Here is a 21436-nt window from a genome sequence, read left to right on the forward strand (position 1 = left end):
GTGGGCCTAGGATTCGCAGATACAGTATATACTGAACACGTGGCGGAAAATTCGCCTAACGGCACACTAGTGCGGATATTACCTTTACTCAATAAGAGAGAACACTCGCCAAATACTCCGCTTAAGTGTCGGCTAACCGAGTCATCGCAGAAAGGTATTATATTTATATTTCAATCTAAATTCTTTACAAATACTTATGAATACTTTAGGAGACCATAAGTAGCAAAAGTAAATGCACATTTTCCGATTACTCCATTGGTAAACCATGCTTTAATGCCCTGGCCACACAGAGGCGGCAGTGGAAGCACCCGGAACGCTTCCGCGGCCGCCTCTGTGTGGACCTGGGGACTAAGCATGTGTAGACATCTCGACTTTTCTCGATCTAATTTTCCAAAATGTTACTTAAACAATTGCACTACTTACTTGGTCGCACACTAGATATAGTCCTGTACTATTTAGAAATTACTTTTAATTTGGATGTTGTAAATAGTAATCCTGAAGTATATTTATTGTTATATGTAATGCAAAGATCTGCAACAAGCACTTAGGAAAATTCCGAAAAGAAAAAAGTTCGCTAGTTCGTCTGACACGGTTTGCTGGAAGACACTGGTTCGTATCCATCCGGATCGAAAGAATTTTTTTCTTAGTATTCGATCTTTGTATTCACAATTATAATATAGTAAATAGTTAGTAGTATTTTATGTTTTTACGAATGTCCAAGTTGAACTCCATTTTAAGGCCCAGCAGTAGTATTTTATGTTTTTACGAATGTCCAAGTTGAACTCCAATTTAAGGCCCAGCAGTCAGCGGCAGATGAATTAACCAAAACTAACTTTGGAAGGATGATCAAGATAGTAACCCTGACTATATTTATTGCTATTGTACCCATATATACAAGGTTATTTGTAAAATACGAACAACCTCACAGGACTATATTACTAACATCTGTTATTTCTATGACTTTTAATAATTCTTCAGATTTTACATTCGTACAAAAATAAAAATATTTTAATAGATCGCTCTAAACGGTGCTGGTGATAACTCTGTGCGGCAGCAAAAAAAAGCATCCACCACCATTTTTATGATTGACAGCATACGGGAAGCGTTGCTTGAACTTACTATTTTTTTTATAATATCAAGTAACGGGACGAACAAGTCGTGTGCTTGATAGGAAGCTGCACTCCTGTCCATAACAGTTGCAGTGCCACTAAGAGCTTTAAATCGCAAAGATCTGAGGGGCACTGTCACTGCGCCCGTCACCCTGAGACATAAGTTGACAAGTCCCACCTGCTTGTAATTTCACCAGGCAGAACTATTACTGGATACAGATCTAAAAAGTGTCATATAGTCCTATAAAAACTTAAAAGTTTATTTTTGGTAAATCTATTATGTTTTGTTAAAAGTCATGGAAGAAAAGTTGTTATTAATGATGTTTGTAATATGGTCCTGCGATGTTGTTAGTATTTTACAAATAACCCTCTATATATGAGTACAATAGCAATGAATATACTTCAGGGTTACTATCTTGAACATCCAAATTAAAATTTTTTCGTAAAGTTAGTTTTGGTTAATTCGTCTGCCGGTCGGAGTGCTGACTGCTGAGACTTAAAATGGAGTTCAACTTGGACACTCGTAAAAACATAAAGTACTACTAATTATTTACTATGTTGTAATTATAAATGCAAAGATAGAATACTAAGAAAAAAATCCTTCGATCCGGGTGGATACGAACCAGCGTCTTCCAGCAAACCGTGCCAGACGCCATGCCAACGAAGCCACGGAACGAATTAGCGGACCTTACGAATTTTCCCATGTGCTCGTAGCAGATCTTTGTTTTCTGTTCTTAACGATTTTTTCGCCATCCACCCGGATCGAAGGAAGTTTTTCTTAGAATTACACACGGAGATTTTCAGCAGCGATGCGACGATGCAAACGCGCGACAGCATCGATATAAATGCGCGTCTGCATCGATATAAACGCCGGATTGCATCGATGCAATCACCTATAAATCCCAAGTATAGCGATGCAATCGCGTTTGTATCGATGCAGTCGCGCGCTAGCAACGCTGCTTAAAATCGCGCGCGTATAAAGGTAGACGATTAGCGACTGCATCGCTAGTGCATTGCTGCTAAAAGTAGCTATGTGTAACCGCTTTTAGTGTTCGATCTTTGTATTATTAATTATAACTAGTGGAGTAATATAACAAAAGTAATTTAATATCGTGGTGGTCAGACAACGTGACATTAAATAAAATGAAAATAAAAATCTTAAAAAATTATCTACCGTATTATTTCAGATGTATTCCTCGTCAAGCTGACCGAAGAACGCGACTGTGCGATCTATTTAAACACCAGTGCTCTCGACTATGAAACCCTATCAGAATATTCTCTGGAACTCCAACTAGAGTCCATAAAAGGCCTTATAAACCCAGACAGTAGCAAAGCAATAGTCAAAATCCATGTGACTGACGCCAACGATAACGCACCGGTGTTTGTGTTTCCTGACCAATCAACAATAACTGCCGCTAAGGGAAAATACTACGCTATCGTTACCCCGGACATGTTATTGGGTACTAATGTATTGCAAGTTAAGGTAAGATTGTTCAGTTTGAGTATGATTGTAGCCTGTCCTTTATTATCCGATAACGTGTGCGGGGGAATTGCACGATTTAATTCCGCCTTCCCCTTTTCATCATCGGGAAATATAGCCGTAGGCTAGGGTTCGTACGAAGAGTTTCGCTTCCACATTTATATAGCAAACGGCTAAGGAGTGGAATTCCCTGCCTGCAGACTTATTCCCTGAACGCATTAGTGATATGTTTTCTATAATACTCATCATCAACACATCGGAAACGGATCTCTTTTACTCTAGCCCTTCATCATTTACACACATACGCACTTTTCATTACTTTCTTATTTACCCACACTTTACAGAGTACACATACAGCATACCTAATGTTTATTTATTTATTTATTTTTTGTGTAGGAAAGCCAACACGATGCGTATACAATAATAGCAAATGTACAATACAAAGTTGAAAGGTATATGTACTATATACTATACTTATTGGCTAACATAACAAGCTACACAGATTCAAGGATATGTGAAAATTAATTATTCAATTGCTCTTTGTAATTATAATCCCAACTTTCTTTATAGTTTAAAAGAAAAAGTAAAAACAATATAATCCCTATATTTGAATGAGAATATAAATTAACGGTATGGTACAAAACAGGTCATTCAGAATTTTGAATAAAATAGTTTTTTAATTTTATTTTTAAAGATAACTAGCGAGTCATTAAATATGTCGAGATTCATGATTTTAAATGCGTGGTTTGATTATGTGATAACGGAGCACCATCATAACTGTATTAATACAGGGTCCATAGTCTGCTAATTTTAAATAATCCCAGTTGTGTGTCAAAAGAGTGTCAATGGCAGGATTTTGTTTGTTTGCTAAAAGTAAAGAGTCAGCGGCTAGCCATCGAGCCACTATTCAACAGCCATTGCAATTTTTTGGTATTCTGCCTTCAATGGCGAACCGATGGCACGTCGATAGCGTAATCTACTATTTATTATTTACATAAAGAAACACATTTGATTTGAAGACTGAAATTGGTGATTAAACGAGATAAAATTTAAGTGCATAGTAATTTCCGTGGTAGTTTTAGTGAGGCAACATCGATGGTTAGTGTTGGAATGAATGTCATCACTGCCTTTTCACGACACTATATAGACTCCACTGTCATTGCAAATAGAGTTTAGCAGAATAACAAATTGCAATAAAATCTCAGTGAAGAAGTCTCTCAGTTTCAAGAAAATTGGCAGGCTTAGGGCCCATGTTTTGAATTTAGTATAAGTTATGACGGTCTAAAACACAACTGACTACTCTGTCGTGTCATACCAAAACACAGCAAGGCTCTATAGAGTGTTTCGTATAACAACATGAATCTTTCGACTGCTTTCAAGGAAAAAAAAAAATTGTTTTTCAATAGAAATAGCTCTTTAAAGTAAAATTAAAATTATAAATAAAGTAAACTTATGATGGCTACATGGATTTATTTCATATCTAATGTACAAAGTAAGTTAAATGTATCTTTTTAAGTTATTAACCTCAAAAATTACAAACAACCGAAAGATACTTAAAAAATATTGTTTTTGATATTACTGTGTTTGGTTTGGCAATACTGCCTGTACAACCAATTTTTTTTTGTTTTTTTTTTCTTTTTGTATTTTTATGTGTATTTATCACAATATCTTACTTTGTCGTTTCTAAATAAATTATTATTTATTAGTATTGAAAGTTTTCAAAAAATTAGGTTTTATTATGACGTTTTCGTTATCCATTTCATCAGCAATGGCTTAGATAATAGTCTACTAAAGAAAAAAATATCCTTGTCGGTTAATGAGGGTCTGCTGTTCTGCTAATTTAGTCTACATCTTAACTGTGTTACTCTATATTGCAACTAAAGATACGACGTTTGCTAAGCCTTCAGCACAAAAGGAGCTGTTGTAGAAGATGTTTTAATTCCAGCTCAAAAGAGCACTTGCAGTCGCCTTTTTCCGAAATTCAGTGACCGATATGGGTTGGAAGATCGTGGCAAAATGATTTTCTAGAAGTAGGAAACAAACTGATGTGTATTATTTTTTTTACAGGCAAAAGACAAAGATAGCGGCGATTACGGCAAAATAGAATATCAAAAGAATTCCTGGACTAAGGCTACTGAAGAATACTTTAGTTTGGATCCTGATACGGGAATCATCAGTAATATAAAAACTTTCGAGAATGTTCCGGATGAAGTACTGCCTTTCAAGTTCAGCGTGACAGCTAGAGATAATCCTAGTTCACCTCAGGATTATAATGTAGCCAGAGTCTCTGTTGTGGTAAGTGGACACTTAATATACAGTACACAGGTTTAGTTTTTATTAATAGTAAATCGCTTAACAAGGCATTCATTGTAATAAAATTTTGGTGGACCTTTTGATTGGCTCTCAAAAATTCTAATAAAAATTTATTATCTTAAATGAACCTGCTTCACAGCTCCAGTTCGTCACCTTATATGGAAAGTCATCTCAATCATTAATTATGATGAGTGAATTTGTACAAGTCGCAAAGCAAAAGTTGTTTAATTTTATAATACTAACGCCTTTTAATAATAGGAAAGTTACAGGTTTAGGCAAATATGTCTTTTTTTTCAATAATTAGAAATTGTGTCGCCATTATTGATATTTGACGTGAATGATCTTAGCAGAATATTTAAAAGAAATCTTAGGTCGAAGTTTCGGCCATTTTTTTTGCCGTCCATGTAGTTAATCATTGTTTTTTTTTTTTCAGATAAACCTCCTTCAAAAAGAAAATCAACTAGTAGTAGAAGTAGGTGATCTAAACGCAGACGCGATGAGACGTCGCTCGCGCAGTCTTTTAACTGCCATAGAAGACAAAACAGGACTTATTGTAGGTCTAGAAAAACTCACTGCAAGACATTATCTCGGAGATAATGGAACACTCGAGAGTGATAAGAAAGGAACTGATGTCTGGTTGTATCTGATTGATCCGGGTAGTGGCAAAATTTTGACTCGAGAATCAACGCATGTAAAAAAGTAAGTTTTGTTTGTTGTATTGCATGAAAGTTATGTAAATTTAAATACTGATTTATTGCAGTCTCACTTAACTTGTTAATTTGTTATCTGTATTTGTTCTTTTGTTTATTTGTATTTGTTCGATCCCGACATACTTTTATTATAATTTGCTTAACATTGTTATCCGTTTCGGCGCCGAAGCGGTTAGTACTGTCGCAGAACAAATATGACAAAACAAAATTTTCTAAATTGTTTCCATAGTCGTCACAAAATAAGAGGTACCTTTTGACACTTGGTTCTTTCATTTATTTATATAATAAACCCATCAGTAAACTTTATCGTATGTGATCATATATTTTGATGAACTATACTTACTACATAGAAAAATTATCAGTGATAACAGCGAAAGCCTTGTATTTGTTCTATTAATAATAAGGATAGAATTACATTTATAACACCAATAATGAAACTTTATAGAGCTATAGAAAGCGGAGTCCGTAAAGCAGTAGCAGCGCGTCTTCAGTCACCAGTGAGTGAAGTGCGGGCACCGCTACTTCCTGTAGAACCTCCCCGTAGACCAGTGGCTGCTGCAGCGCCTTTAGCCACTGCTCTACCAGCTGCCTTATTGGCTCTTGCTGCTCTTGTATTAGTAGCTGCTTCTGCTGCTACTATTTATATCTGCGCTTCTTGGAACAGGTTAGTATAACGAGTACTTAGATTCAGTTTTCTCCAACAAAAACTGACGTAACCACAAGTTAACCTACGATTTGAACGATCGCATATATCTAATAATAATAATAATAATAATAAGTCATGTTGTTTCATTTTAAAATATTATTTTGGTTGCATATTACGAAATCCAAAGCCCTAAAATACAATAAATCTTTTCATTTAGTTTAGGTTCTAGCTTTCCACAAATGTTTTTTTACTTTTTTTATAATACCAAGCGACGGCACGAACAAGTAGTGGCCCTGGTGGTAAGCGACACGCCTATCCATAACGGTTGCAGTGCCATTCAGAGCTTTAAATCGCAAAGATCTTATGGGCACTGCCATTGCGCCCGTCTCCCTGAGACATAAGTTAACAAGTCCCATGTGCCTGTAATTTCACCAGCACCCTTACCTTTCTAAACCGGAACTGGCTTACATTACTGCTTGGCAGCAGAAATGGGTAAGGTGGCACTGCTTCCCTGGACGAACTATTTTGCAAGGAGCTCTATCATAAGAGTATTTTATTTACATTTTTGTTTTATTTTTCAGATACAAAAAGCACAAAGAAGAAGCAGTGCAACAGTATGGAACTCTAAGTATGAGTATGCCACCGCCAAGACCACCGTCAGCGTATGATTCAAGTGAAGATGACCCTGCTCCTAGATATGAAACTCAAGTAATATAAGTTTCACTTAATAATATAACATTACAGTAATAGTCTTTCTCGTTAAAGTATAATAATACAGTGATAAAATTGAAAAATAAAGACATCGTGCTTAGAAAGCAAGCTATCATATATATAAAGACGTTCCAATGTTTTTGTTTGCTCTTATACCATAAACAATGTGGTAGAAAGCTAATTAACATAATTTATTTCAGGTTCTAAATATGGCAGTAGATGATGGAGACTTGCAGCTAGATTTTAGCCCAAATAACCATGCCTTTAATATACATAATGTTCAGTATTTATCGAAGGACAGTGAGTTTTGATTTACTTCTTAACCTACATATTCGTACCTAATTTTTACTAATTAACTTCTCTCATAGAAGCTACATTACTCTAACACGATCACAAACATATATCATATACATTTGATGTGTAAAAAATAATATAAAAGACTATATATTGCTTTTACGTAATCAAAAACTGATAAGTAAATGATCTTCCACGCAAATCCATTGGAGTTTATTAATAAAGGCCTTATTTTTGTAAATTTGTGTAATCATAGTCCGTGTTTTAGGTGAAAGAAGTCCAACGCTCTCAGAAACAGCGACAACGGCCCGAGCATCAAGTGTTAATGAGAATAACACTCTTAATAACAGTCAAATAATGGACGCAATTGCAAATAACACGGCCAATATCCGCAATGCTCAAACTCTAAACCGAAGAACCTCAAACCCGCACGCTTTGAACAACGCAATAGGAACTCTGCCTAGAGTTACCAATAATAACGTAGGCAACGGGTTGTCCACTACACTCGGCAGAAAAATAAATGGCGGTAACAACCATAAGAAAAAAATAACACAGCCTATCATGGCTTATGATGAAATACCAGGACTACAAAGGTAAGATTCTACTTCTCGACACTCAATTATTTTATTACTATCCTAGAAGTAATAATTATAATAATATAAATAATCACTCATAGCCCGCACTAGGAAAACCCTGTATTGCGGGTGCCATGGACTCACAAAAATCCACAGACAACCACAATCTTTTTTTAAGATACTAATAAATTGATGGGACGAACAAGTCGTGCGCCTAATCGTAAACCACACGCCTGTCCTTATGGACAGTTGCAGTGCCACTCAGAGCTTTAAATCGCAAAGATCTGAGGTGCACTGCCTCTGCGCCCATCACCCTGAGACATAAGTTGAAAAGTCCCACGTGCCTGTAATTTCACCAGCACCCTTACCCTTCAAAACCGGAACGCAGTAATGTTCACATTACTGCTTGGCGGCAGAAATAGGTAAGGTGGCGGTACTTCTTTGGATGACTCTTTCACAAGGACTTCTACTGTTACTAAATTACACCCAATAGATGTTACAATCAATTTAAGTACTTCATGGGCCCAATAAGGCTTGACAATGTTTGAGAGGTAATCATTAGCAACTCACACAAAATCGGTATTTATAATATAAGTATTAGTAAAGCCTGTTGCTTTGACAAGCTTTTGTATTACCTAGTCATTATAATAAATATGCCATTTACATTTCAATAAAATCGACAAAAGATTAGCATTATTTTTTACATTCTATTTGATGTGTTTAATATTATGTATATTTTCCTTTGGTTTATGGATTTTAAATGATTGAACATATAAAAGTTTCGATTATATCCTTTTACAGTGGGATAAATGTTCTTCGTTTTTATAATTACTTCTAGCTTTTTAACGCTGTTTTCTCGTGGTCCCACTAATTTGTTCCAGTAGTGGGACAACGAGTGAGGGCGCGTTCCCACTATGTCGTCACGTTTTATTATCTAAACTTAAACTTCAAAAACTGCTATTATTTTCCACTGTTCCAATTTATCCTATTTTGATTGACGGCTGAATAAGTTTCATTTAAAAATATGTAGTTAATAACAGTAAATTAATAATGTAACATATTTGCTTCAAGCTACTTACCTCTTGCAATTACACCCTAGTTTACAACGACTCACCTACGAGCTGTAGGGCTAGTACAACAGGGCGCGACTTGCGCGAGAGCGATATAAAACGCGAGATCTCTATGCGAAAATACAAGTATCTCGCGCTTTATGTCGCTCTCGCGCAAGTCTCGGTCTATCGTGCTAGCCCTAGTGAATTGTTAGTGTGAACTAGTTATTATAAACACAGTTATTCGATGGTTTCAAACCAACTGTACCTTTGTTTTCGTCAAGTTAATACCATTATTGGTAACATTTACGTACTCCATTGTTTATAAGGTGCCTATATCCTTGATAATATTAATATATCCCTTATTTTCAGAGCATCAGACAACGACAACGTCACGTTTGGTAAAAGAAATTTTACAGGGTTTTCTTACGACCCCTCGCCAGTAGAGACTACCACAGAACTATAGTCGCAGAAGTGAATCTCAAAGTGTCAGTGTAAAGTGGGCAAAAGTATAATAGACTCTTGTGATTTATGAACGTCCAGAATGTGATGAACACTAGGTGCCTTGTTGAAGGTCAATTTTGAAAGTTTCTTTTCAAGTACACTCTAAATACTAACGATACCCACATAAAAAAAATCAAGCTATTACTTGCTATGATTACTATAATTACTGCCTATAACTTAGTTTTTTAGCATTAAACAATAGGAAATTTAAAATCACCAGGCGCTATTTTCATTCAGTCAATTTGTAAACAAAACAATTTGCCAAATACCGTCAAACAAATTCTCAAACATAATATTTACTACTTTTTTATAATTATTACGTTAAATTTTATAGTGTTTAGTAGGTACCTATTCTAACTATAAATCTTTACTTATTAAATTTCTGTCTTTACGCAATCTATTTCAATGCATTTGCAGGGTTCCGAATTAAGCAATTTTTTTCATTTAAAAATAAAATTAAATTTTATATATATATATATGTATATTATAATCATAAAAAAATAGCTAATGTCATATATTATATGATTTTTACCATGCTAAATTACAACTTTCTTTAATTATGACATTTCTGACGAGGAAGAGTACGATTTTTTAACGAATACTGGTTTTCTCACATTTGTCGTCTCGAGAAAAAGGTTTACAATCACTGCTTCTTTGTTTACTTTACGTCTAATTAAAAAAAAATGAAGTTATAGACGGTAGTGCCACAATTTATTAACTGCCTCTGTGGCCGAACGGTTACCATACTGGTCTGCCACGTTCCCGAGGACCCGGGTTGATTCCCAAGATGGGAGAAATATTTATATGGCCTAAGCATGTGGTACGCATTTAAATAACATTCTGAATTGATTTATGTAGAACCCAAGCAGGCCTTTACTACGCAAGAAACGGTCTTTGCCCGTTTCATAATGAGTATGAAATTAATTTCTTGTCTAAAGTTTTCGAGATTCTTGACACTCTGTCAAAATTGACTTTTCACAAATTCGTAATATAATGTTGAAAAAGAGTTTATCATTGTGTTCAACGAATGTTTAATAAGGAATACGACTGAATATGCTTCAAATACTTAATTATTTTAAGTGTGAATAACGAATTTTTAGATAATTTTTATAATTTGTACTTACTTAGCGAAGGCTAGTCTCAATGTTGAACAAATTGTGCATAATAATTGTAATAATTAATGTAAATAATTGAGGCATTAAAATGATATTTTATATTTTAAGTACCTGATCAGCAAAGCAGGTGCAAAGTTATTGTATAAACTTATGGAATCTTTTAAGCCTTATTTTTGGCCAAAAATGTGCCATTATAGATATGGGTAACGCTGTATTAACGTGAGAGCAAAAGCAACAATTACAGCAACAATTTTTTTTGCTTTTTTAAATTCATTTAATGAAAGTGTTAATTTTGTGGATTTAACTTGTTTGATATGTTCAAAATGATTTTAACTAAAAATCCATTTTGACAAACTGCGTATATAATCTTGGAATTTGTTTTTAGAAAGTACCTGTAGTTTCACGTCACTCTTTTACTTCAACTTTGAACTCTTAATTTTAAATTCCCATTTATACATTCCATTTTGTACGAATTTTGTGCCAGTTTAATTTCTCCTATAATTGTATACTACGATGGTATTTTGCATGGCTATAGTTTTTTTTTGCGTAGAAAACAACATTCATTTTTTTTTTCATAACTTTGTAGCTTCGTAACATGACTGTTTTTGTACTATAAGGAAAAATGCTCAGTTTTATAAAATATAAGAATTTGGCCTCAAAACTTGTGCCAAACGAATTAATAAAAAAGATATTTTGGATTTTTGAGTCATTCTTCTAAAGTTATGTGATTGCTTCGGCATCGCTAGATTAAATGTACGTAATTTGAAATAAGAATATAATTTACTTATTCACTAAATCTTAAACAACTTCAGAAGAATGATTTTCTTTTTTTACATAAAATGCCTATTTATATTTTATTGGCTAGGGACAAAATGTTACCTACTTCTACTTCTTTTGTATAATAATATAATAACTATTTGTAAATTTTAAAATATTTTTGTCCATTTTCAATGTGAAATTACAGATTGTATTATAATTTTGTGGATTAGATTGTTAATATAATTTTTGAAATAAATTAATTTTTATTATAATTTCATGATTTCATTTCGAACGTATTCACCTTAAAACGTGTCAAAATCTGTCGGTAGTAGATGTTCTATATTCTGCCGCCAAATGATTGACAAAATTAGACTAGTAAAATATTACACTAGGTCTCTAGGAAACAGGAATAAGTGTTTTTTTACCTAAAAGATTTGGTGTCCGTCAGAATGGCTGGGCCAAACGAGATACACAAATCAAACTGTGCTCATTATTTACTACCTTCTTTCTACTATTTAGTACTTTTATTGACATATTTTCTACCTTTGCGCTATCGTAAATATTAAAGAAATAAAGTGGCCAGTCATTCTGACGTCAGGTTGGCTGGACCACTTTACGCTTTTCATGGTTCTTGCAGTATATAATTTTTACTTTTTTTATATAACTATTTACTACCTAATTTCTACCTAAATACACAATTTTTTTCACTATTTTAGGAAGCTTCTATAAAAAGTTATTTTGAAATGAAAAGACGCGTGATGCGAATGAAGCTTCATACGTGATACTTGTCTTTTAATTTTGTCGAGTATTACTTATTTGACAGTAATTGTTTCGGACGATTGATACGAAGCAAACGCTCTTAGGATTTACTGATGAATTTTACTTTTTAATTAAGGTAAGCGGCTTGATTTTATTATTTAAAAAAAAGAAGTATTCGTTGCATTTAATGAAGAAAGCATCAGGATGAACCATCCACTACGCATGTTTCTGCACTCTCTTATTTCGTCACATTAGCTACTTGCCAGATTATTTTATTTATTTAGAAAATATCGTAGGACGTGAGTACGTATGTAGGTAACCCAAAAAGTGTATACTCAAACGGGTTTTATTTATGATACCAAGTGACGGGATGAACAAGTCGTGAGCCTGGTGGTTGCGGTGACATACAGTGCTTTAAAACGCAAGGATCTGAGGGGATTTGTCACTGCGCCGGTTACCTTGAGACATAATTTGCGAAGTCCCGTGGGCATGTAATTTCACCAGCAGCCTTCGAAACCGGTACGCAATAATGCTCTCATTACTGCTTGGCGGTAGTAAGAGACAAGGTGGCAATACTTCCCTGGACGAACTCTTTCACAGGGAGCTCTATGCAATGATAGGCAACAATCATGTTAACGGCAAACACATAGTTCACGTCATGTTTTCCCACCAATGTTCACATAATTACCAATTAAGTGCAATTAATTGTTACAATATAAATTAAACTATCGAAACGATAACCAAATTTGGTTAACACTGTGTTGACACTATTAAGTACTCGGCTATATCTTTTAGTCGTACAGGCTCAATTTACATTGATGCGCAATCGAATGGAAGTGAATTTTTGTATCGAATTGTACATAGCACAATGAACTTTGTCAATTGTGTAACGTTAAAACTAGATGAGATACGGTAGCTGCGTGGATTCTCGAGAGGTGACCGTCAGGATGGCTGGTAGCCTGTGGCGTATGGCACTGAGTGTATATTCAAGAATTGCTACCTATTTGCTACCTTTTCTAAATAATTGCTACCTTTGATATATTCTGAGAAATTTTAAAAAATAATTGACCAGCCATTCTGATATTAGAATGGCTGGTCACCACTTTGTCAGCATGAAGGGAGTAGATTTTCCAGAAGCATATATTACCAATAATTGCTACCTATCTAATACTTTCACGAATTAAAGGTATACCGCTTCCTATCTACATTAGTTAAGAAATATAAACGATTGAAAATTTTACGAAAGACTCCGATTTGCATAACACGAGTGCTTTAGCTACTTACTTTGGGATCAGAGCAACGTATGTGATGTTGTCTAATATTTATTTATTTATTATTTACTTAAGAAACTGACACCGTTTTAAATAAATATTATGATTTGCAGCGAAATTATTTTGAAATATTTTTTCAGTTGAGTCGTGAAATGCGATTGGTTACAAAAAATCGTATGGCAATTGAGCAGGTGAAACTGAAACCGTGATCAAAGTATACACGTTGAATGTCAGTTTACCTATCACTTTCCACTACCAACCGATCGCTCGATTAGAGTGCACATACTTAACTCCTACATTGTTATAAAAAGTGAACAGTGTAGCAGGACCATAAGTACTAAAATTCAAAAAGTAATCTAAAGGCGTGTACGTATAAAACTCTGATTGTAAACCAACGTTTCGTCCTTTTGAGGGTACCGTGAACGTAACAGTCTCTCAAATTTAGCTCACGGCCCGCACAGGCAATTTCGTTGTGTGCATTTTTAAATTTAATATCTCTTTGTACCGACCCGCGTGTATGGAAAATTACAGTAGATATACAAACAATTCATATTCCATGTTATTATTAACTTTGGAATACAAATTCGTTTGTATGTTTGCGCAGTTGCTGCTTTTACCTCTTAAATCATTAATAACGCCATTGTAACAAATTTTTTAAAAGATTCTGTGTCTGGTTTGACGCAGGAAGTATCTATGTTGAAAAAAGAAATACCGCTGAAACTTTGCTCTCAATGGTATTTACATAGCTGACAAGTAGTATTGATTAAATCTCTCTGATCTTACACATTTCTAGGCTTTTTGTCATCAATTTGTAGAATTTTTGTTGAAATTTACTATTGATTTAAAATATGATGTTCAGCTTATGTTTTTAACCGACTTTAAATAAAGTAGTTACTAACTTTAAGTTCTAACTTGAAATTGTTAAATTTGTCTTTTTTTGTAAATTCTTTCAATGTAAGAAACTTTGAAGGTCTCCTTGGTCGAGTGGCTCGCACACCGGTTTTCATGGTATCGCCATCTCTGTGGCCCCGGGTTCGGTCCCCGGCCGGGTCAGTGCAGAAACTAACTTTTCTATAATGCTTTGGGTCTGGGTGTTTGTGGTACCGTCGTTGTTTCCGATTTCCATAACACACGTGCTTTAGCTACTTACTTTGGGATCAGAGCAATTTATGTGATGTCGTCTTATTAATCTGTCGTCTTATATATACGACGATTTATTATTAATTCGACTGCCTGTTTCTTTTTTAGGCTTGTTACGCTTTACGTTATAACTTTATATAACATTTGTGAGCAGACTTTGATGATATTTTTTTGTTGGAAAGAGGGTACCTACCTCAGTAGTAGTCCCATTTCAATTTGAAGAAAATATTCCATCTCTAAGGGTAGCAAACTAGGGGATGAATGACTTTTGATGTCGGTTTTTTAGTACTCTGTACTGAGATTATTAAATAAAGACAAACCCGAAAACTCTTACGTTTCTTGAATGGTACGCAAATTTCAGCTTTTTGTTGCACATGGGCACAAGGGTTTTTTAACTTATGCCTCAGGGCGACAGGTGCAGTGGCCGTACTCCTCAGATCTTTGCGATTTAAAGCTCTGAGTGACACTGCAACTGTTAAGGACAGGCGTGTAGCTTACCACCAGGCGCACGAGACTTGTTCGTCCAGTTAGTTGATAGGGAAAAAACGGTGTAATCATGACCTGCAACGTACAACAAAAGCCAACTATAAACAACGACCGTACGTGTTAAAAAAAAAATTAATTACTCAGTCACGAAAACAAATGGAAAAGTTATCTTAACGATAGTAGCTGCTATAACACGTAATGTCTAGCTTTCACACATTTGTAAAATAGGCTGATATCGGTTACATACGCGGGTGTAGTAAATAAAAAGGCGATACATAAATTTATTCACAACTTGCACGGAAGTTAGGTGGTTTTATTTGCAAAATAAAAATGATTGTTACGACAAAGAACGTGCTATGACTAAGTAAGTGGCCCGTGTAATCAATGGAACTCGACATATCTTGTTTCCTCATTGGACTGAAAAAGTGTTGTTCAAATATATAAAAAATATATAAGCAATACGCTTTTACAGCAGCAGCTGGGGGTGACCCCTAACAAATTCTTAACAGCATGAATGTTTGATGAACGTATGACCCTCTCTGTGGTCAACCTTCACATCTATTAACACGAAGGATCGTAAGGGATAAGTGATCGTGTTTAAAAGGGAACAGTCCTTTCGAAGAATTCCTACAAAACCCTTATATTGTGTACAGTGGCTTCGTTTATTATACCACACACAGCTTTTTGAAGCTATAATTTGAGGATGGCGCTACGGCAAAAAAGTCGTTAAAAAACCAAAACAAAATCTGCAACAAGTATATAGAAAAAATCGTACGGTCCGTTGGTTCGTTCCTTGGCTTAGTTGGCATAGCGTCTGGCATAGTTAGTTAGAAGATGTTGGTTCGAATCCAGCCGGATCGAAGGAATTTTGTGTGTTGTGTTCGATCTTTGTATTAATAATCATAACAAATTAGTGGAGTAATTTCACAAAAAAAAAATTGAATATCATGATGGTAAAACATGCTGAAATTCAATAAACTTAATTAAAGCTATAATATAAGCCATGTTGAAATTGTACCCTACATTATTTTGGGTACCTAATCAGCGCAAAAGTGGAGGCCGATAACCCACTTTTTTTCTCTCTACGGTATTATACTAAAGTACATGCTATTCAAAGTCAAAGTCAAAGTCAAAGATGATTTATTCCATAGGTAAAATAAATTTACACTTGAAAACGTCACATTTAAGGTACTGCTCGTTCACTACGCTGACCTCCCTGAGAAGAACGAGCAAGAAACTCTAGGGATTGCTCTTTTCAAATAAACTTAAATGCTATGGAATACATTTTGAATCAAATTTGTGTGGATTCTGGAGCCATGTCGTCTTTCCATACATCTTTATCTAACACGTAGTCTTCAATTTTGTAATATGCTTTTTCAATCAAAATATTTTTAATGTACTTTTTAAACTTAGGAAATGATAAACTTAATATATGCTCCGGAATCTTATTGTAAAAACGTATACAGTTCCCCATAAAAGAGTTGTTTACCTTGGTTAAACGAAATCGTGGTACCATGAGTTTGGACTTAGCTCTAAGGTTAATATTATGGATATCTTCTTTCTTATTGAAATTATGTATATTTTTACGGGCATATAAAATATTTGAGTAAATGTACTGTGATGCCACAGTCATGATACCAGTCTCCTTAAACTTTTCTCTGAGAGATACCCGAGAGCCTAGACGGTACACAGAACGAATCGCTCGTTTTTGCAATACAAATATGGTTTGAATATCTGCCGCTTTACCCCACATGAGAATCCCGTAGGACATTATACTATGGAAGTAACTAAAGTAAACTAGTCTAGCAGTACTAACATCGGTAAGCTCACGTATTCTGCGGACTGCGTATGCAGCGGAGCTTAATCTGCTGGCCAGGGACGATATATGTGGAAACCACTGAAGTTTACTATCTAAGGTCACTCCCAAGAAGACTGCTTTATTAACAAGGTCTAACTTTTCTCCGTTTATTTCTATGCTTGGACTAGTCGATTTTACGTTAGGTAATTCAAATTTAACACATTTTGTCTTCTTGGCATTAAGCAATAAATTGTTAGCATTAAACCAATAAACTACTTTAGAGAGGGTATCATTAATACGGTCATAGTTAATGTCATGTCTGTCTGTTTTAAAAATCAAGGATGTGTCATCAGCAAACAACACTATTTCGCAATGGTCCTTAACAAAGAATGGCAGATCATTAATATAAATCAGAAATAAGAAAGGTCCAAGTATTGAGCCCTGCGGAACACCCATTTTTACTGGAGAACCCAAAGAAGTCGCTCCATTTATGCCTACTTTCTGAATTCTACCGTTGAGATATGACGAGACAAGTTTCGACGCCTTGCCATTTACACCGTAATGTTCCAGCTTACTAATAAGAGTATTATGATCAACGCAATCAAATGCCTTTGAGAGGTCACAGAAAACTCCAATAGCGTTCTGGGACCTTTCCCAAGCATCAAAGATGTGTTTTAGTAACGCTACCCCCGCATCGCTAGTCGATCTACCACTAGTAAACCCGTATTGTTCACTATGAAAAATATTATTCCTACCGAAATAGGACAGTAATTGAGTTAGCATAACCTTTTCGAATATTTTACTTAAAGCTGGTAAAATTGAAATGGGCCTATAATTGCTAGGATCAACTTTCCTACCGCTTTTGAATAAGGGAATAACCTTGCTGTATTTCATTAAATCGGGAAAAACACCTTCGTCAACGCACCTATTGAAAGCTACAGCTAACTGTGGGGAAATGAGATTAATAACTGAGTCTATAACTTTAGTTGATATGCCCCAGAGATCTTCAGTTTTTTTAACATGTATTGACTTAAAAGCTTTTATGATGTCTTGTGGATTAACATGACGAAAATTAAATAAACTGCCACAAACGTTAACAGCAAGTGAAGGGGAGGAATTTAATGATTTTGTAGTGTTCACAGCAATTTCCGAAAAGAACGATTCAAAAGCTTGGGCTACTTTATCTTTAGATTTTATAAGTTTGCTGTCTAATTCTAAAACTATATCTCTATCGTGTAGTTTAACCCTGCCTGACTCTTTATTTATTATGCTCCAAGTAGTTTTAGATTTAACTTAACCTTAGCAGCTACACAAACTTTTTTAAATATTTTCGAATAAATTCTAACATATTCTATGAAATTGGAATTAGTATTATAAGTTTTCATAGCATATAGCTCATACAAACGAGACCTACTCTTATGAATACCTACTGTTGCCCAGTCGTTGAATTTAGTCTCTCTATGGAAAGTTAATGTTTTCGATTTAAATATATTGTCAAATTCATTTTTAATTAAACCAAATATCGTGTTATATAAAGTATTTGGATCCTCCGGTATATGGGATAGGGAATTTAAACTGTTGCCGATATTATTTTGAAATCTAATTATTCGTTCTGTGGTAATCGGTCTGCAGAGAAATTGGTCTACCTTCTTGCTCATTTTACAATTAAAAGAAGCCAATTGGCCACTATGGTCGGATCTTAAGCAATTTATTATTGATTTAGACACTGCGTCTGTGTTACAAAAGATGTTATCAATACAAGTAGAAGAGGAGGCAGTAATGCGAGTTGGTTCTAAAAAAAGATTAATCAAGTTAAAACTTTGAAATAAATTAATGAGTCTTGCAGAAGTAGAACAGTTTTCCAACAGGTTTACATTGAAATCTCCACATATTACTACGTTTTTTTTGGTTGGAAAAATCCGCTTTAAACTGTCTTCCATAATTAATTCAAACTCGTTAAAATTAGCAGAGGGGGGCCTGTATACACATAAGACGACAAACTGATCCAATTCCACACATGAAATCTCAATAGTTCGTTCAGTAGAAAGATTTGTGATATCCTTACGCTCTTTAAATTTTAAGTTACGCTTAATAATAATCATGGATCCGCCTCTACTTAAGCTCTTTCTTATGAACGAACTGACTATTACATAATTTTCTATATTGTTAATGTCTTCGTAATCTTTCAGCCAGTGTTCTGTAACACAAAACACGTCAACGGAAATATCGTGCAAAAAAAGACTTATTTCTAATATTTTGCCAGAAAAGCCTTGAATATTTTGATGTACTACATGGAAACGATTAGACTTTTCTGTTGTCGTGTTTTTTAGTTTAAATTATGGTTAGTAAAATGTATACTGTTGCTACTTAAAGTAGGAGCATTGTCGTGGGACTGTGTTATATCTTCTATAACAGCGTCCTTAATATTAAAAGATAGCAAACTAGCTATATGTCTTAGATACCTTAGGGGTAAAAGTAAATTATCCTCAAAAAGTTTGAAGTTCCTTACGAACTTATTAATGTCAAAACAAAATATGACGTCACTATGACGGCAAGTCAAATTATGTATGTGCGAATTTATGTTATATATATACTTATTACGAGCGATGCCTAGGTTACAGCAGTAAGGGAATGCACTTATTTTCATGTTTAAAATAATAATAATAAAATATATACATGAAAGTAGCATCCAAATATAAAATACTTCATAAATGTACTTCAGTATCATTCAGAACGGTTACACAAGGCGACTTTAGCAGCGATGCAAACGCTATGCAGTCGCTAATAGTCTACCATTACACTGCGCGCCATTTAGCATTGCAAACACGATGCAAGCGCGCGCCTGTATCGCTATACTTGGGATTTAAAGGCGATTGCATCAATGCAATCGCGCATTTGCATCGATGTAATCGCCTAAAAGTTGACTGTGTGGTACCTACACCACTTTTGAGCAGATAGCCTCAATTATAGAGGTCACGTTTAACAGTTTTAAAGTGACGTGCCAACCTTTGTAACTGATTTAAATTAATCCCCGAGCGCGCGAATTTGTGTCAAGTACCGGATGTAATAAAAGGGTGGAACGACAACTAGTTTAGTCACAGACAGAACTTATTTTTTACACAAATAGACATGTCTTGACTTTCATTTTGTGTTGCAGTAAAAAAATGTTGTTTTAAGCTCAAGTTCTTTATCTCATAAACTGTGCTCACATTTTTTTTTATCATACCAAGTACTGGACAAACAAGTCGTGCGCCTGATGGTAAGCGACACGCCTATCCATAACAGGGCAGTGCCACTCAGAGCTTTAAAACACAAAGGTCTGAGGGGCACTGGCACTGTGCCCGTCACCCTGGGACAGAAGTTGATGAGTCTCATGTGCCTCTAATTTCACCAGCACTCTTACCCTTCAAAACCGGAATGAAGTAATGCTGACATTACTGCTTGGCTTAGAAATAGGTAAGGTACTGCCCTGGGCGAAATCTTTCAGAAGGAGCTCTAAACAACATAATATAATAACATAATAACATACGTATATAATAACAACTAAATAACAAAACTACCATTATTTTATAAGTTATAAAACAATAATTTTATTGTAATACTTTTTTTTAATTGAATATTATTATATTTCTACTGTCATGATTTGTAAAAATACAGGAATAAAGCCATTAAAACCAAAAACTAAGATCTGCTACTGGCACAGAGAAATTCGAAAGCTATGCTGACTCGTTGCGTAGTTCAGGTGGAAGAGTTATAGTCCCAGTTTGATGAAGCCGCTGGTTTTTCGCTGTTTTTTCGACATTTGTATCAATAAAAACGATTGGCAAATTATTTCATTACGATAGGCAAGCATTATAATGTCCCTTCGATACGATAAGAAGAAGATCAATAAAAACAATAGTTTTATTCTACAGCACTGCTTGTTATACCTGGAAAGATTTCAAAACCTACTATCACACTATCCCTTGCAATCCCTATTCAAAATTAGTTAAAGCATCATGATTTCATAAATAGAAAAACGGTATTTTATAAATTAGTTATATTGGTACAGTCAACAATAGAAATGAAAAAAAAAGAAAAAACAAAATACCGAGTTTTGTTAATGTTGGCTTCTTGAATTGCACAGCGCTGCAGCGCGGTGGCCGCGTGGTGACCGCGCAACTGTCACATTTCATACAATTCTAGACACGTCGGCGCCGCAGCAGCGCGACTGTCGCGCGGCCGCCGCGCGGTTGCAGTGCTTCTAGAAATTGTATGAATAGTGACAATCGCGCTGCCGTTGCGCGGCCGCCGCGATGCAGCGCTGCTGCAGCGCGGCTAACAGTGGCTAATTTTAACGCGCCCTAACAGTATCTCGCGCTTTATGTCGCTGTCGCGCAAGTCGTGCCCTGTTGTGCTAGCCCTACAGGGCCCCAACCCCCAGGACTTTCAATTGAAGTGAGACATTAATATACTCTTATCCTTATTATCCAAACAAATGCCAGATGTGTTTTATGTGAACTCAAAACCTTATTTTGTACTACAACCATACCTTATCCGAGAAAAAGAACCTTGATATGTTCGAATAACATTTAAAAGATTATTTTTTCAATTAACAGAATATTTAAACAAATATTGTTTGTTTTCAAGAAATATTGCCACAACAAACAAACAAATATTGCCATACACCTACATGAATGCTGTCATAACAAGATTTACCATACATTTATGGATTAGT

At 35.0% G+C, this 21436-nt stretch overlaps 1 protein-coding gene across 5 annotated transcripts in view; it reads left to right on the forward strand.

The window, feature by feature from the left end:
• LOC113229218 (cadherin-99C) overlaps nucleotides 1–9798 on the forward strand; it is a 194312-nt gene extending 184514 nt beyond the window's left edge. For 3 of the 5 annotated variants that reach the window (XM_026462742.1, XM_026462741.1, XM_026462743.1), the window contains 9 exons: nucleotides 1–154; nucleotides 2297–2592; nucleotides 4657–4884; nucleotides 5336–5601; nucleotides 6058–6276; nucleotides 6840–6966; nucleotides 7170–7269; nucleotides 7532–7856; nucleotides 9260–9798. In XM_026462742.1, the coding sequence (XP_026318527.1) occupies nucleotides 1–154; nucleotides 2297–2592; nucleotides 4657–4884; nucleotides 5336–5601; nucleotides 6058–6276; nucleotides 6840–6966; nucleotides 7170–7269; nucleotides 7532–7856; nucleotides 9260–9353 (1809 nt within the window). In that variant the 3' untranslated portion in view covers nucleotides 9354–9798. The remainder of the gene's footprint in view (nucleotides 155–2296; nucleotides 2593–4656; nucleotides 4885–5335; nucleotides 5602–6057; nucleotides 6277–6839; nucleotides 6967–7169; nucleotides 7270–7531; nucleotides 7857–9259) is intronic. The other 2 variants (XM_026462746.1, XM_026462744.1) reach the window with 2 other exon arrangements.
• Nucleotides 9799–21436: the final 11638 nt, after the last annotated feature.

Source organism: Hyposmocoma kahamanoa, unplaced genomic scaffold, assembly GCF_003589595.1.
Source record: "Hyposmocoma kahamanoa isolate Upper Pololo Valley unplaced genomic scaffold, ASM358959v1 296, whole genome shotgun sequence".
In the NCBI taxonomy this organism is placed as follows: domain Eukaryota; kingdom Metazoa; phylum Arthropoda; class Insecta; order Lepidoptera; family Cosmopterigidae; genus Hyposmocoma; species Hyposmocoma kahamanoa.